This window comes from Geospiza fortis, unplaced genomic scaffold (assembly GCF_000277835.1).
Source record: "Geospiza fortis unplaced genomic scaffold, GeoFor_1.0 scaffold399, whole genome shotgun sequence".
Lineage (NCBI taxonomy): Eukaryota > Metazoa > Chordata > Aves > Passeriformes > Thraupidae > Geospiza > Geospiza fortis.
In genome coordinates, this window is record NW_005054560.1 from 433028 (window position 1) to 449158 (window position 16131).

The following is a 16131-nucleotide window of genomic DNA, read 5'->3' on the forward strand; positions in this document are numbered from 1 at the left end:
TGTATCATCTATAACTCTGCATGATTTTGCTTATTGAAGTTCTTCACTTTTTATGTACTTTATTAAAATGCAATTTATGATATTGTCTTTATCAATACCATACAGTTTTTTCATGAAAGCTGATAGTTTGCATTGTGGCTTTACTTTGAAAACTGACCTGCAAAAAATGGCTTTGAAATATCTTCTTTCAGAGATCCCAGCATCTTTCACTGTACAAAGCAAAGATCCCTGTCTTCCAAAGAGCTTTGCAGGCATGACCTGCCCACAGTTCAGGTCAGCTCCCTCTTCCATACAGTTCTATTATATTTACAGTGCCCTCACTGGCTGTGAGCCAAGCCAACCCTAAACCCCTTCTTGGCCACAGGTGTGTAAGAGATGGTTCTGCTGGCTGGGCAAGATATTCTGCTCTGCTGCCCCAGCCTTACCTGTACTGTGGGTACAGAAGAAAGGAAATGTTTTTAATACAAACTCTGTGACTTGAATTCACACAGGGAGAAGATTTAAGTATAACTGGAATTTTACCTGCTCAAGAGAAAACTTGTGCTTGTGACATGAGATGCATGCTATCAGAACCTTCCTGCAGGTCTTAGGCTGTGGCCATTTTTCTTTGCCATTCTCAAGTTTATCAACATCCCTTCTTCATTTTCCTGTGTGTCCTGGCTGGTGAAAACATGTGCCTGCTGCACTCAGGGCATTTTTGGAGCAATATCTTGGGGGGACAAAGTGTCCTATTTCCCAAGCCTGGGGAGGGCCACGTGCTCTGGTCCAGCTTGCCCAGCCTTGTCTGCTCTGCAGGAGGTTTCAGGTACGTAGGGCTGCTCTTGATCCTGTTATAGCATTAGCTGAAGTGCTTGGTGAAGGAGAGCAGCAGACTGTGAATTCTATCAAGATTAATGGAAATTTTTATTTTACCTTAATTAAACTTTCATTCCTCAAATCAAAGTCCTTTTTCCCAAATCAGCATGTATTATAAAATAGCATTAGTATAGGTATAATTTCATGTAGCTTCTCTACATGCTAATGTTAATGTTTGTGCCTTGAGTTTTCTCCACAAGAAACCATTTATTATTTCTTTTATCTCACCAGGTCCTGGTGGAGGTCGCTTCTATGGCACATGTGTGTTGCATAGAAAATAAAAGGAAAAAATTTATAAATATATATTTTTATATAAATAGTGGTTTATGCAGCTACGAGCTGGGCCACCTTGCAGGTATCCTTCTCTTGTCTGTTCTTACCACCAAGCAGCCTGCAGACCTTTGGGTAGAAGCAGCCTCCAGGGATGAGATATTTTTGCTTTCCTGGTGTGTTTCTTCCTATTGCTGTAGCCCTGCTTTCCCCACAGATGTGTAATTCCCCACACTCCCTGCCTGCAGCCTCAGCTTGAACATATGCTGTTGTTCCCTGCCTCAGACAGCATCCTCAGTGCTGACTCTTGGAACTGTGGCTCCATTCCTGTTGCTGTTAAATACAATGTTCTTGGCCTAAAGAGAAATGAAGACTTGGATTTCCATGGCTGCCAGACTTCTGGCCCATCCACTAACACAATTAGAAAGCTTGCAGATGCAGTGAAACCATCATCCTTCTTTTCCAGCTGGCATAAGCAAAACATTTAGAAGAGTTAATGTGTTTATTGAGCACTCAAGTCCCCCTGCAACATTATTTTGAGACCCACTAATGCAGTGGTCAGGATTTAAATGCATGTCCAGAACTTTTGAAGTTGGTTGGTTTAGGGTATTGTTGTATCAGGATTTGGCTTTGGTTTGGTGGTGGGGTCCCACTTGAAAATGGTTGGATATGTTTAAGGGATGTTATTACAGATAAAGCATAGAAACTAAAAATGGAACAATTCAGGCTGGCCCTTTTTTTGATTATCTATGTCAGATCAGTCTTGGGAGTGGAGGTGGTTTTCATTAGAATGGGGCAAAAAAGCTACAACCTGTAGGAGATGAGATGTACTAGATGGGTTTGTGTGGCAGTTTTGGTTGTGGGGGGGTGAAAGGGTGGCTTCTGTGAGAACTTTCCCGAAGTTTCCCCTCCCTGTCCAACAGAGCCAGTGCCAGCCAGCTCCAAGATGGACCCAGTGCTGACCAAAGCTGAGCCCATCAGTGATGCTGGCAGCACCTCTGGGACAATGTACTCAAAATGAGTTGAGAGGGAAATACTGCACAACTGCAGCAGGGAGAGAGGAGTGAGAATGTGTGAGAAACAATTCTGCTGCAGACCCAGAGCTCTGTGAGGAAGGAGGGGGAGAAGGTGCTCCAGGCACAGGGGAATGCCCTGCAGCCATGGAGGCCCACAGAGAGCAGAGACCCGCCTGCAGCCCATGGAGAACTCCATGCCAGTGCAGGTGGATGCCCAAAAGAAGGATGTGACCCTGTGGGAAGCCCCCACTGGAGCAGGCTCCCAGCAGGGCCTGTGGACATGTGGAGAGAGGTGCCCACACTCTAGAGCAGGTTTCCTGGCACGAAACTTTCCTGTCAGTCCCACACAGGGACTGGCAGTGGAGCAGTTCATGAAGAACTGCAGTTTGTGGGAGGGACTCACATTGAAGCTGTTTGTGAACTGTTTCTAGTGGGAGAGACCCCATGCTGGAGCAGGGGAAGAGCTTGGGGACTCTTCCCCTTGAGAAGTGGAGGAATGGCAGGGACAATATGTGATGAGCTGATTGTGGCCCCAGTTCCTTGTCCCTCTCTGTCCCTGAGGGGGAAGTGATAGAAAAAATCAGGAGTGAAGCTAAGCCTGGGAAGAAGGGAGGGATGGGGGAAAGGTGTTTTTAAGATTTTCTTTTATTTCTCATTATCCTACTCTGATTTGATTAGTAATAAATCAGATTTGCCCCAAGCTGAGCCTGTTTTGCCTGTGATGGTAATTGGAGAGTGATCTCTGCCTGTCCCCATCTTGAGTCTAAGCCTGTTTGTCTATGTCCAGCTGAGGGAGGGGAATGAATGACAAACTGGCTTTGGTGGGCACCTGGCTTCCAGCCTGGTCACCCCACCATAGTAGGTGCTGCCCAGACAGTTTGGCTGCCCCAGATTGTTGACAGGCGACCATATAAAATGAACAGTAGCAGAGTAGGTATCCATTATCAGTTTTAAATAAATTGATTTCATGAATTTCTGCCAAAGTGTTTCCCTTTTCCTGACCCAGCCAGCGTGGCTCAGCTTGGTCCCTTCATCATTCCTGACATCACCTGTGATTAACCCATCTTCCTGTATTGATTGCCACCAACTTTGGTTGTGATGCATGAATTGTTCTTCCACTTTTACCTTGAGGGGATGGTGTCATGGGAGGGGTTTAGGAAGCTTTTTTCCCCAGCCTGCCCCACTAGCAGTAGCCAGTATGTAACCCACCAGTTACACAGCTGCAAGACCTGTCTCCAGAGGTTAGCTTGGGTCATTCAGGAACTCCTGGTATGGAATTCCCCATGGCCTGGTTGAGCTGTGGAAGCTCCTGGAGCTACCAGACACTCATGTACATCTAGGACCTCAGAGCAGCAGGTGAGTGTCCAGCATCCCATGAGCTCAGGTGTGTGTGAAGGTGGGAACTGTGCTGTGGGAAGGTCATGAGGTGTCCTTCAGAACCCCCGCCTGGGGATGATGTTGAACCATGACTGGCTGTCACAATTTAGGGCTGGTTTTCAGCATGCTTGATTGCAGGGGTTTGTGCCTCAAGTTTTTTTTGGGAAAGGAATGCAACTGGAATGGATTTCCCACCAGCAAATAAGTAAATACCGCAGTTCTAACAGGAATTCTTCTGAAGAGAGTTAAACCTCAGTTAAACCTTCATCCCTGCCCTTTTTGTTTAACACCTCATTGGGAACATCTGGATTAACCTTGGGCAAATGCACCAAGTGTGTTGCCTCTGTTTCCCCACGTGTAGGATAATATTTCACTACCTCACCAGGGCATTTATTGCACCTAATTAATGTTGTAATGTGTCTTTGGTTCCTCTGATAAAACATGTGGTGCGAATGCAAAGTTGTTTTTACTGATTGGATTGTTAATTAAATGTGCACGTATAAATGATTTATTGGCACTAGAGAACTAAGACTTAATAATTTAAAATATTAACATCAAGGTGGTTGGATCAATTTTAAGCCTGTTATCATTCAGCTATTTAGAGACTGAAACAAATGACACTGGGAAAGGAAAGGAAACTGTGCTGTAAGCAGGATTTGCAAAGGTGAATTCGCTAGAGGAGGAAGAGGAGATGGAAAGATGTACCTAGTACTGTGGAAGAGGCAGTTGGAACCAACAACAGAGTGCTGAAAGTAAGGTTTTGATGAGAAATCCTATGCCAGGGACAGTGATCTCAGAAATATGAAAGCCCTGAAGAATATGGGACAGATGGTCTTGGAAAGATCCAAGTGTTCTTGCACAAGTCAGGGAATTGCTGATTCAAGCGTGAAGATGACTTGAAAGAGGGAGCTGAGGAGTGTTGGGTACAGTTGAGCTGGAAGAGAAATCACTGACTTGGAAGAAGAAGGAAGAAGAATAGAGAAGATAAGAGAGGTGGGAGAAGCACACCATAAGTGTGGAAGAGGCACAGTAAAACCATCTGAACACGAAGCAGGGCTTTAGCAGATTGAAGTTTGCCTTTCACAGTAAGGGCAAGGGGGAGTGTGCTGTAAGTTAAAGAGGACCAAGCAGCTGGGATAGAATCATAGAATATCATGAGTTGGAAGGGACCCACAAGAATCATGAAGTCCAGCTCCTGGCCCTGCACAGGACACCGTGACAATCCCACCACATGCCTCAGAGTGTTGTCCAAACACATCCTGAGCTCTGTCAGGCTTGGTGCTGTACCACCTCCCTGGGGAGCCTGTTCCAGTGCCCAGCCACCTTCTGGGGGGAAAACCTTTCTCTCATAAGTCTCCCTACATCCATTCCTTCCTAGTGCAGCAGCTGGGAGCTGTGCTCCTTGCTGTGCTTTGGGACTGGGCTGCATAGCTCTGGTGTTTGTAGGGTGGATTGCTTGTCTCATCTAATTCAGGGTAGCTTGAACAGAAAAAGCTTTTCACATTCTACTGATTTCTGTTTACAGCTCCGATCCCTGATGGTTTGCCACTGGTCTGCACAAAATCAAAACCTAAAAGTACCAGATTTAGATGATATGTGTGAATACTCTCATGCAGCAGATTGGTGGCTGTTTCTCCAGATTGTGTATTTTGTTCCTGATGTGAGTTTGGAAGGGACACATATGCAATAGCAGTATTAATGATAACACCCTGGGGCTTGGGTTTGCCCCACACTGCGCTGCTGGGCAGGGCAGCCTGACCTTGGCTAGGGAGAGTTTAAATACATCACCTCCAGCATGATGTAATGACTGACTGCAACAAACAATAGAAGGGAAAGGGGGGAGACATTGGCGCTAGGAATGCAGGTCTTAAACCATGCAATTGTCAAGCAATGTGTGGCATTGCATTGCCAAATGAATATTTAGGAGTTTTAAGTCTTTAAAGAGTTGATGCTAAAAGCTGTCTTCACTAAACTAATGCCTTGCTATTTCCTGTGGTTTTGCAGTATTGATATTAATGTTGTTGTATGTTTATGTGTATAGTTTTGAATGCTTATTGTAAGCTGTATTTATAGACTGCTGCCACTTCCTTCAAGGTCTTGACCACATTGTTTATGAGGAGCATCTGATATCCCAGGATTTATGACTGTAGGAACAAGTAACTTTAGACACCCTGTCACAGATAAATGGGCAGTGGAACTCAATATTCCTACGCAGAGAGGAGGGGAAGACCTACGCTTTGGGGGCTCAGGGTTAACACCAGAATAATTTGGTTTTAATTTATGTCTCCCTGCCTTGCCTGATGGGGGAGTGTGCAGCAGCTGTTAGAGCTGTGTATCTTGCTTTGCAGTAGATGCAGAATAATAAGTGTCTAATGAGATTTTCTCATCTTGGATTCTAAATAAATTAGATGCTCATCAATACCAGTTTTGTTCTAGAATGACTAAATTGCAGAGGCAGTAATATATCAGCAGTACCTGGGGTGGGCTTGGCTGGCTGGCCCTCCTGCCTTTGCAGAGCTTTCTTTGCCTTCTCCCCATCAACCTCACTGGCCTCCATTTCCATCTTGAATTCAGAAGATGGTATAGAAACAAGGAAATTGTTGGCTGTGTACAGCACTTGGATATGTGTGTACTTCTATTTTCTTCTAGCCCTGACTTAGTTGCCTTGTTGATATTGTTTTTTTGAGAGCTACATGCAGGAATGAAAAGGGCATGTTAAGAAGAAGGGGTTTCTCACTTGGCTGATAGCTTACTGCTTATTGGAGTGTGTCACTGGAGCAAGCCTTGCTGCTCTCCTCAGGGCACCCATGAGCTGTGAATACAGACCTGGGGATGTCTGATAACAAATAAGCTTCCAGTTACACACTGTTGTCTTCTGCTGGGCTTGATCTGAATAGAAGGAGAAAAATGCATTGTAAAATCCAAAAATGAGAAGATTACTTCAGGGAGTAGGAAAAAGAGCTGTAGTCATGTGTATTGAGTTGCAGCTAGAAATACCAGATGTGGAAGTGTCAGGAAACTTGATAAAGGCATCCCAGGTACAGAGATTAAAGTCTGGAATTGCTGAAAAACAAAGGAAGGGATTCAAGGAGATGCTGAATTTTTACCTGGGCAGATTTCCTAGTGAGATGCACTTCATCTGATGTGGAAGCTGCAAACTCTGCATGATGCAGGATGATGAAAACACTAATTTGTTTGAAAACTTTTTTCTAAAAAGCTTCACAGTGTGCCCATGAATTCTGACATAAGAAGAAACTGTATATATGTGTATATGATTGTAGGCAAGTCTTTCTACAGAAAGTGAGTCAAAGGAGTGCCATGTCTTTAAATCTGTGGCTTAACATTTTAGGAAATATCCTTGTTATGCTGGGTGGGTATAATTGTGTAGCATTTGTGAACTTGAAAACTCAAAAGATTTGTGTATCTGCAGCTGGATCTAGAAAGAAGCACAGACAACACCTTTTTCAGATGGATTGTGTTTTCTCTTTTTTGCTGGGGCCCAGATAAGCCTAAAGCCTAAAGAGGCTTTATCTCTCTGTGTACAAAGGAATTATCTTCAGAATTAGATAAAAATACTGTTTCTAAGGATTAAATGACACGGTTTAGGTGTTCATGTTCTGTTTCAGGTTTAATACCTAAAGAGTTGGGTGTTGCTGGTCCTAAAATATTTTGGTATAACATCTTTTATATGTTAGACCTTGTTCTGTAAAGGAGCACTTGGTGTAAAGTAATTAATTTCTGCTTGAGCCTGGTGTTCACAGTATAGATAATAAATATTCCTTTAAATTTGCTCAGAAGGGATTAATGTTAGGTGAGTGTGATGGCATAGAAAGCAAATTGTGGTTTACAGGGATAGAGGATTGTGCACCACTTCAACCAACCCACTGTGCACCTTTCATTGATAACAGTTGTATCACAAGAATAGGGGAAAAAACCCAAAATTTGCACATTGTCCCCTTGGGAAGGGATCTAATCAGTTCAGCTTTTCAAAACCTCTTGATTTTTGTACACTGGTCATTCATTGTTTTTCCTGGGTTAGAATTTTTAATTTTCTTTCAAAAACAAAAAGCTGACTTGTGTCATACAGCAAGAAAATAACCAGGGCTCGGGAGAATTAGAGTGAAAAGCCATTAGAATCTGCTAATTACAAGATGAAGAGCAGTCAAGCAGTGGTGGTCTATTGGGGAGCCACTTTTGCACATTTAGATGTGTAGAAAGATTTTGTGCGTGACATTGATGAGAAAAGTTTTGGTGAAATATGTCTTGAAGATAGTCTGCAGCTCGGTCCTAAAAGCCAGCAGCAGAGTAATAGTTGCCACCTTCGGTAAGGAAGGAGTAAATTTACTTAAATAATGGAGTTTCTGTACAAACAGCACTAGATTTAGTTCAACTATATACTTTTATTCTACCTGTAAATAATAGAAGACAATTGAGTGCAAGCTTTCTCACCCAAGTGATTTTCCCACTGATTCAACAGCTTTGCTTAATTAGGCTCCAGCTTCTTGGAATAAGTGTTGAGAACGCAGCCATTTGTTAGCCAAAACATCTGCTGGGGAGGGAAGGTGAGAAGTTGTTAATTTAAAATAAGATCTTTAAGAACCTTAACTCTGAATCCATAGAACAAACCTAGCTGAAAATCCAGGAAATTCATGCTTACCTGAGTGATGGCTGTGCTGGAAGTTTGAGGTGAATCTCCTTCATTTGTGTAGAATGAGGGGCATAACAAAGAAGTGCAAACATTATGGCCTGTAATTGGTTACAATATGGTGAAAGAGCCAGAAATTATTTCCAGTCCTTCATGTGAAAATGTGCGCATAGAACTTGGAAACACATCCATCCTAAGGAATGATCTCTTCAGCTTTTCCTTCTGATTTCCACTTTAAAGATTGATTTGTGCGGGATAGCAAGGGAGGAATAGTCTCAGAAAGGATTGTATTCAAGGGGAAAAAATTGTTAGTGATTTGTGCTCATCTTTTTTGAGCCCTTTTGGGACAGGTTTGATGTCAACAAGAGGAAGACTAAAATGCTCAGCTATGATTTTGCATGGGCCCCCTGGTGAGAGGGATGTGTAGCTCCTGCAGCTGCAGTGAGGCAGCTTTATTGGTGAGGAGAGGGGTAGCAGAGAGGAGTCCTGGAGGGTGGAGGGTCTGTCCAGGCTTTTCTTCACTCCCTGCAGGTACTGGAGGATGGAGGGTTCATCCAAAGCTTTTCCTCACTCCCTGGAGCTGAGCCACTTGGGTATCAGTGGGTGTCCCTTCAAGGAGATGTGTGTGTGGTTTCCCAGTTGTCCATCTGGGATCATGTTCATTTAGGTATACTCTCCTCCCAGCAATGTTTTCTTACACAAAGATGTAAAGGAGTGGAAGAGCTCCAGCCTCAGCTGTCATTGAGTCCCTGTTGCACTGGAGCAGCTCTGACAACTTTTGAGTTGTTCAGCTGAGTTTCTTCAAATCTCACAAAACATCCAGAGCATTTCTGATTATCTTAATGTTGACTACTCTTGCATGAATACCAGCAGTCAGGCAGACTTTAATTCTCCTCTGTTCCTTTCTGTACAAATTGCTTCCCCAGGGCCATCCAAAATAGGGCTCATCTTGGAGGGAAGGAAATCAGTGTGCTTTAAAACCTAGCTGTCACCAGGTGAATAATTCCTTTGAATGATGAATCTAGCAGGTATCTCATATCCTCTGGAAGATCCTAAACTTGATTTTATTTCTCATTGCCATCAAGAATGTGCTGCAAAAATTTCTCCTTTTTTTGGCGCAATCAGTGAAAGTCCCTTCAAATCCCATGGGTGAATGTTCTAAAGTTACTGTGGGTCCAGCAGTCATACTCAGACTGGAGAAACAGGGATGTGTGAAGTTCAGAGGTGCTCCTGTCAGGTCTGTCTTTGCACTCAAGACCAATTTACAGCCTCATTTGACATAATGGATACATCCTTGTGAATATATATCCAGCCTGTGTAATAACAGAGATTCGTGGTGGTGTCAAGTCCTTCCCATGTTAAGGTACTGCCCTTCAGATTTCCCATAATACTGTCTCTGTAGTCCAAAAAAATAAAAAGCAGGCAGATGCAGGAAGTTTTTCATAGGTCTTAGCACAGAACTTCAGCCCTGGAGCATGTTAGAGCAGTTCTGGAATTGCACTCTATATTAACATGAATCCTGACATGCACCTACCTTTGCCAATTAAATTTTTTAGTCCATATGTAACACTAAAAGATAAGAAGATGCATAATTTTGACATCCCCAGAGCTTTTTTCTGTTGCCTTAAGAGGGCCAAGATTCTAAAGGTTGAGATTAGCAGCCATACAGAACAAAATGCTGCTGTTTGCCAGGCAGTAAACCTTAATCTCTCAATCTTTGCTATGTTTGTTCATTTTTCTTTTTCAGTCTTGTTTTAGCAAAAGCAGCTTGTTCTTTCTGCCTCTCCTGCTAAGAGGGGCTGCAGGTGCAAAACATCTTCTCATAGGAGAAGATTTATGTGTAGAAGAGTCATTTTAATAACTGCTTTCTTCAGAGCAGGATTACTCACTTGGGCTGGGTCTCCCACATTCCCAGTGCCTCTGCTTTGGGATTTGCTGGCTCCTGCAGGCAGCAGAAATGGAAGGGATGAGTAAGGCCAGTCCTTAAACCTTCTTGCCCTGCAGAAAACCACCAATTGGTGATGGTAAAGTAGAATATGCAGCCAGAATGGATGGTGAGGCCCTGTTTTTCATGCCTCAGTGCTACAGGTAGTCAGTGTAGCGTGTTTGGGGAAATAGGTGTTCTGCCAGTTCAGAGGTGATGGTGGTTTCCTTTCCATTCATGCATGTCCTGGCAAAAAGATTGGTTTCATGTGCACACAGCTACAAACCTGCAGATCTAAACAACTTCATGTCTTCTTTAGGTGCTTAACACATTGAGTATATTGATTGTTTTACAGGCTACACAAAAGGAAGTGAATTGTCTCTTTGGAGGATTAAAAACAAGTTACTTAGCTGTGTTCCTGGAGAAGCAGTGCCTTAACAAGCAAGTCACTGTTCAGTGACAGATTTGGTGCTAATTTTGCTGCTGTCTGCTCCTGTTTGCATCTCATGGTTGTGGATGAAAGCAGCAGAGCAGTGATTAGCTCAGACCCTGCTGAAAAAAACCCAACACCCAGGGGCTTCTGAAGAACAAGGGAGTGAGAGTAAATTACCCTCTGGCATTTTTATTTTATTTAGGAGGTAAAACTGTTCATTGGAACAGAGTTCATTTACAGTGGCACCCCAGCAGACTGCAGCAGCAGGGTGAATTGCCAGTCCCTCACAGTGCAAACAGGAATCACTCAAACCCTGCATCATCTGCACTCAGGAGTTCAGGTTTCCTGCACTGCTCAGTAGATCGCTGCTGGTCCCTCTCTCTTGCTTCCAGAATCCTATCAAGCATCCTGGTCCCTGTTTCAGTGCCTAGATAATATATATAAATATTAAAATCACCCTCCCCCCGTGGGTTTTGATTTTAATGTTGTTAACCAGAAGCTGAGAGTTCACTGCATTAGATTCTTAGACACCAAATTAAAATGAATTGCAGTATATTCTTCCTTTGAGGATGTACTTTCTTTTCAGGAGCTTAGACTTGGAGGATCATTAGTGAGATAATATCAGGAGTTTTAACTAATCCTCTAATGATTGTACCGGGGTGAACAAATCTGTCTGTGTCAGTTAGCCCAGTGGTCCACCACAAGGCTATTCTTACCTGATAAATGGATTTTCACACTGAAGGGGATTTTTCTTCCTTTGTCCCAAATCTGGAGGCTGTGCAAAGTCCTCAACTTCACGGTGAGGCAGCACACAGCCAGCCTGGGGCTGTGCTGAGCTGCCTTCCCACTCCCTTCGGAGCAGGGCGTGTTCTAGCCACTGAGTTCATTAAAAATGCATGTGCTAAGCGATGGGATAATTACAGCAGGTTTGTCTGGGGATGGGTAGCAGCAGTGAGAGAAATTTAAAAATGTGTCTCAGAAAAGATATCAAGTGTCTTGAGAGAAACCAGCTTGCTGTGGGCAGTGCAGCAGCACGTGTGTCTGCTGGCACAAGGATGGCTGCAGGACACCCCTCTGGGAGCACTGCTCCTCCCCACATCTCTGGGGCTCTTGCCAGCACCCCAGTGCTTGTGTGTGGATTTTGGATAGGATTTTGACTGGGGAGGGTGCATCCGTGCTTGCTGGTCATGTGAGGAATGCTGTCTGGAGAGAAGATGCTCTCTCTTCTCCAGCTTTTGCCTGGGGCTTGCCTGACTGATGCAGCAGACCATTAATTTGCAGTCAAGCAGGATATCTCCAAATGCAACTCCATCAATTGGCAGGAGGTAAATAGATGCTGCCTCTCTGCTTAAGGCAGGGCTGGAGCCCTCTCTGTTTATCTTCCCTTTCAAACTGGGTGCATCTGCTATTGCTCTCTAATCTCTTCTCCTCTTGTTTTACTCATCTGAAGCCTCTTGGCCTCGGAGCTAGAGGGGTTTTGTAACGGTGATTAGTTGGTTTAGTTAGGGTGCTGGAGATCTTTGTCCATGTGCTGCCAAAAGATGAAATAACTATTATTTTTTATTAGTCCACCTCACAGGGAGGCTGTGAGAATTAATTCATGTTTGTAAATTGCTTTGGAGATTTAAAGCTCTGTACAAGCACTAAGGATTATTGCTTTCTAATTCTTCAAGGTTGTATAACTTATAAAGACTTGTAGCCTTGAAAGCATCTCAGATATAGGAAGAGTTAAATCCCTTTGAAATAAGATATACTTCTAATGTCTAAGATAAAAATAACTTCTTCTCTGCTGCTTCATCCAAAATAAAGGGGGGTGGAAAGCAATGGCAGGTTCTGATGGTGCCTCTTTTTTTTTTTCCAGGAGTCCAACGTGCTTATTGCTGCTAACAGTCAGGGTACAATTAAGGTAAGTTATTTTACACATCTTGCCTTTAAACACTTGAATCTGTTGATAGTAAAGAGCAAGGTCAGAGACACTGAACAGCCAGGAGAAACCATTAGAGGAGGTCATCCTGGCTGTGGAGGTTTGCAATTTAAATGATGTATTTGCCTGTGGCACACAGTGGAGCGAGCAGGCAGTGCCCCAGCAGTGAAACCAGTTGCAGTGAGGTGTGGAAGAGTTGCTGGTGGCCATCCAGCCCCTGCTGCTGCTCCCTGGGCTCCTGGCAGCACTGAGGGCCTTGCACAGGCACCTCCCCAGGCTGAGTGACTCCCATGGCAGCAGAGGCTGAGTGTTAGCTCACCAGCATTAACCCAAGGCTGTGCTCTGGCTGCTGCAGAGGCAGCAGGGCTGAAAGCTGAGCTCCTGGTGTGCAGCTGGCTGGAGCAGCACTGAAATGAGCAGGGATGCTCCCTGCCTTTGACTCTGGTGGTAACAGACAGCAGCTGCCAGCACGGGGTTTTGTGAAAGCATCAGCCTTCCCTGTGCACAGTACCAGGTTTCAGCTCTTTAATTAAGTCTTCCAGAGCGTCTGTTCAATGTATTTCTGTCTGTGCAACGTCAAGCGATGTGGGGAAGACTGTCCTTCTTTATGTGTCTGTCAGCCAAGCAAAACCAGTGCCCAAGGTAGTACCAAACTCAACCCAAACCCAGCACTTTATCCCACATTCTGCACAGCAGCACTGACCTCCCCCATGCTGTTAGGTTTGGTGCTTAATGCCCTAAGCTTGTAGCCCAGACCCCTGGCAGCTTTCTGGAGCTGCTGGTAAAGGCATTTACTTGCTGTGTGCAGAGTTTTACACTGCATTGTCATTGTCATGAGGCTGAGGTCCTGATTGTCCCTCACATCCCTGTGGCAGTAGCAGCTCTCTACCAGAGCTGCTGGTCTGAACCTGGGAAAATCACCAAAACTGCAAGACTGATGAAAGACCTGAGTGGTCTGTGTTTAATTGTATGTCAAGATTTTCTTCCCCCTTTTTTAGGACAGAAGTGGCTGGGTAACTCCTGCTGTTGCAGCATGTGATGCTGTAGCCTCTCATTCACAGGGGATTTATTTATATATCATGTTTTGGAATTGGTTGGTGGTTACTTTGGTCAGCTACTCCTTAGGAAAATGGACAAAATGCACAGAAGCTTTTGATATTTTGAAGTGAATCCAGCAGCAAGAGGAGTGATTAGAGAGGAGAGGTTTTGCTCATGCACTTTGCTTGTTAATGAGAGAAGGTAGACAGAGAGAAATGTGCAGACAGCCAGGGCTGTCAGAACTCTGGTATCTCCATTTGCCTTTGACAGCAGGCAGCAGGAAGGTGGGATGGTCTGGGAAAGGCCTGGATGTGCCCAAACCCACCCCACTTTGGGGACAGATGCCATCCTGGGCATCACCCATGAGCTACAGCTCTAGAGCTTTTCCCAGGGAAGCCAAACCAGGTTCATGCAGACCCTGTCACCCCCACAGGCACTTTTTTGCTGTCTCTAGCCCATGCCTTCAGATGCTGCTGTTCCATCCCAGCCTGCACAAGGGAAACAAGAGCACAGAGGGCTGGGATGACAAAAGCTCTGATCTCTGTTACAAGATTCCCAAGAGCTGTGTGACTGAGATGAGGGGAATTGAGGCAGCTGTGGATGGTTTTGCTTCGTGGCTAATTTATCATCACACAAGCAGACATCAAAATTGGGATGTTTGCCAAGTGCTTTTCCCATCTGTGGGATATTATTGCATGCTGGTGAATAAAGGGTAAGGGGTGGAGATGGAAGGGTCAGTTCTGTCTTAGAGATCTATATGCTGACATAGGAAATAATTAATGTCATATATTTGTATTCTAAATGTCTCGTCTTCCTTTCTCACCAGGTACTGGAGCTGGTATGAAGGGTTTTCTCTCAAGGCATGAGGTACTTGGTCCTGCTGATATGCTACAGTATTCATCTGGGAACCACAGTGGGACAAGAAACCAAAACCACCTTGATGTTCCTCCCCAGAACGATCATGTTTGGGTTTTTTTTCCATTTATGGACTTCCTAGGACATTTTGAGATACTGGTAACACCAGGAAACTGTCTGCCATCAACATTAACTCCACAGACTTTGCTGGTGGTGGTGGTGGTATGGTTGTCTAATTTTTATGATAGGAAAACAAATTCTTTTAAATAAAAACAAAAAGGAATAATAAAATTTATTGAGCCACAAGCTGAAGCTGGAAGATTGTCTTGTTGCATAAGAGAACAGATTTTCTTGTGAAGGGAGCTTACAGGAGCACACAGGGCTGTCCTCAGTTGCACATCTCCAGTTACTTTCATCTGGACTCTTCTTCATCCCCACTGGAAAAAGAAAGTCTCTAAGCCTTACCTGGACATGCAAGAAATCCACTTTGAAATCCCATCATGATACAGTTCTGTTGTTCTTTGATTTATTAATTCTTTTGTAGATGCATTGTATGTTGAGAAATGTCACTGAGGTTGACACCACTGGAGACTGAAGTCCTCGAATCATCAAGAAGAGAAGGACACCTTGCCTTCCCTCCTCTCCTTAGACCCCTTCCTTGCCCCAAAGGGGCAGTTCCAAAGGAGAGGATGAAGCTGTCCTCCTGTCCATGTGGGCCACCAGCCAGCAGCAAGGTGCTGAGATGAGGGAGCTGCAGTTCCTGGGACCTGGACTGAGCTTGCCAAGACAGCGTGGGATGAAGATCTGCCTCGCACTCACCTGGCTGTGTGTGACTATCTCAGCTGGAGGAGGAAGCTTCTAGATCCAGTTACCAAAGCCCTGCACCACTCAATCACCTGTGTGGTCTGGTTGTGTTTGCCCCTCTCTGCACACCATGCAAGCCAAGCATCTTGAATGTTGGAACAAGAGAGGGGATGGAGTTGGTTTGTAACGTGTTTCAGAGCCATGATATAAGTAGCCTTATTTTTAATGGTCATGCATACACTTAATTGTACATATGGAGGGGGAATAAACCATGAAGCTGAGAGTTGTTGTTGCTTTCTTGGCAGGATGGCAGAGCAGGTAAGAAGGTGCAGATGGTCCTCACGAGCAGCAGCCAGGTTAAACTGTCAGGATTGCTGCCAGAACTCATTAAGCTCCAAAGTGCATTTGGTGGGCATGGCATCTTTTCCCTGCCATGGGTGCCAAAGGTGTAATGCAGACAGTGATACCTGTGGGAAGTGTTTTGTTCTGCAAACAGAATCCTTTTCCATTCACTCACTGCAGCATGTGTCTCCTTCATGCCACAGGGGCTGGGATTGACACAGGGACTTTGCTCAGGTCTCTTGTCCTCCACGTTATAAGCCTGACTCTGACTTCCCAGGAGGATTGTGTAATCTTCTCACACCCTTTGGGCACAGAGCAGGGAAGAAGAGGAAGGATGCTCTTGAGGATATGAGTAAAGAAGCGGGGATGAAGCCTTGTGGCAGAACTGGGGACAGGTCCTGTCCTGGTTCAGTGCTGGTGCATGTTTCTAGGGGGTCATCTGTGCTCATTCAAAGGTAGGAGGATGTGGGACACACCACCAGTGGCTTCTGGACAGTCTGTGCAGTGGGGAGAAAAGTGATGCTGAGCTCCAAGGGAGAGCAGGATGCATGGTTCTCAAATGCTGCCTTCTGGTTTTCTTCCATGATTTCTGATGTGTCAGTGGAGGGGGGGGAGTGAGGAGCGAAGGAAAGGAGAGAGAAGAGAGCA

The 16131-nt window shown here is 44.7% G+C and overlaps 1 protein-coding gene across 1 annotated transcript in view; it reads left to right on the forward strand.

The window, feature by feature from the left end:
* The window catches only part of COP1 (COP1 E3 ubiquitin ligase), a 119147-nt gene extending 103725 nt beyond the window's left edge, over positions 1 to 15422 (forward strand). The window contains exons 18-19 of the mRNA XM_005429630.3: positions 12382 to 12426; positions 14309 to 15422. Coding sequence (XP_005429687.2) covers positions 12382 to 12426; positions 14309 to 14326 — 63 coding nt within the window. The 3' untranslated portion in view covers positions 14327 to 15422. The remainder of the gene's footprint in view (positions 1 to 12381; positions 12427 to 14308) is intronic.
* Positions 15423 to 16131: the final 709 nt, after the last annotated feature.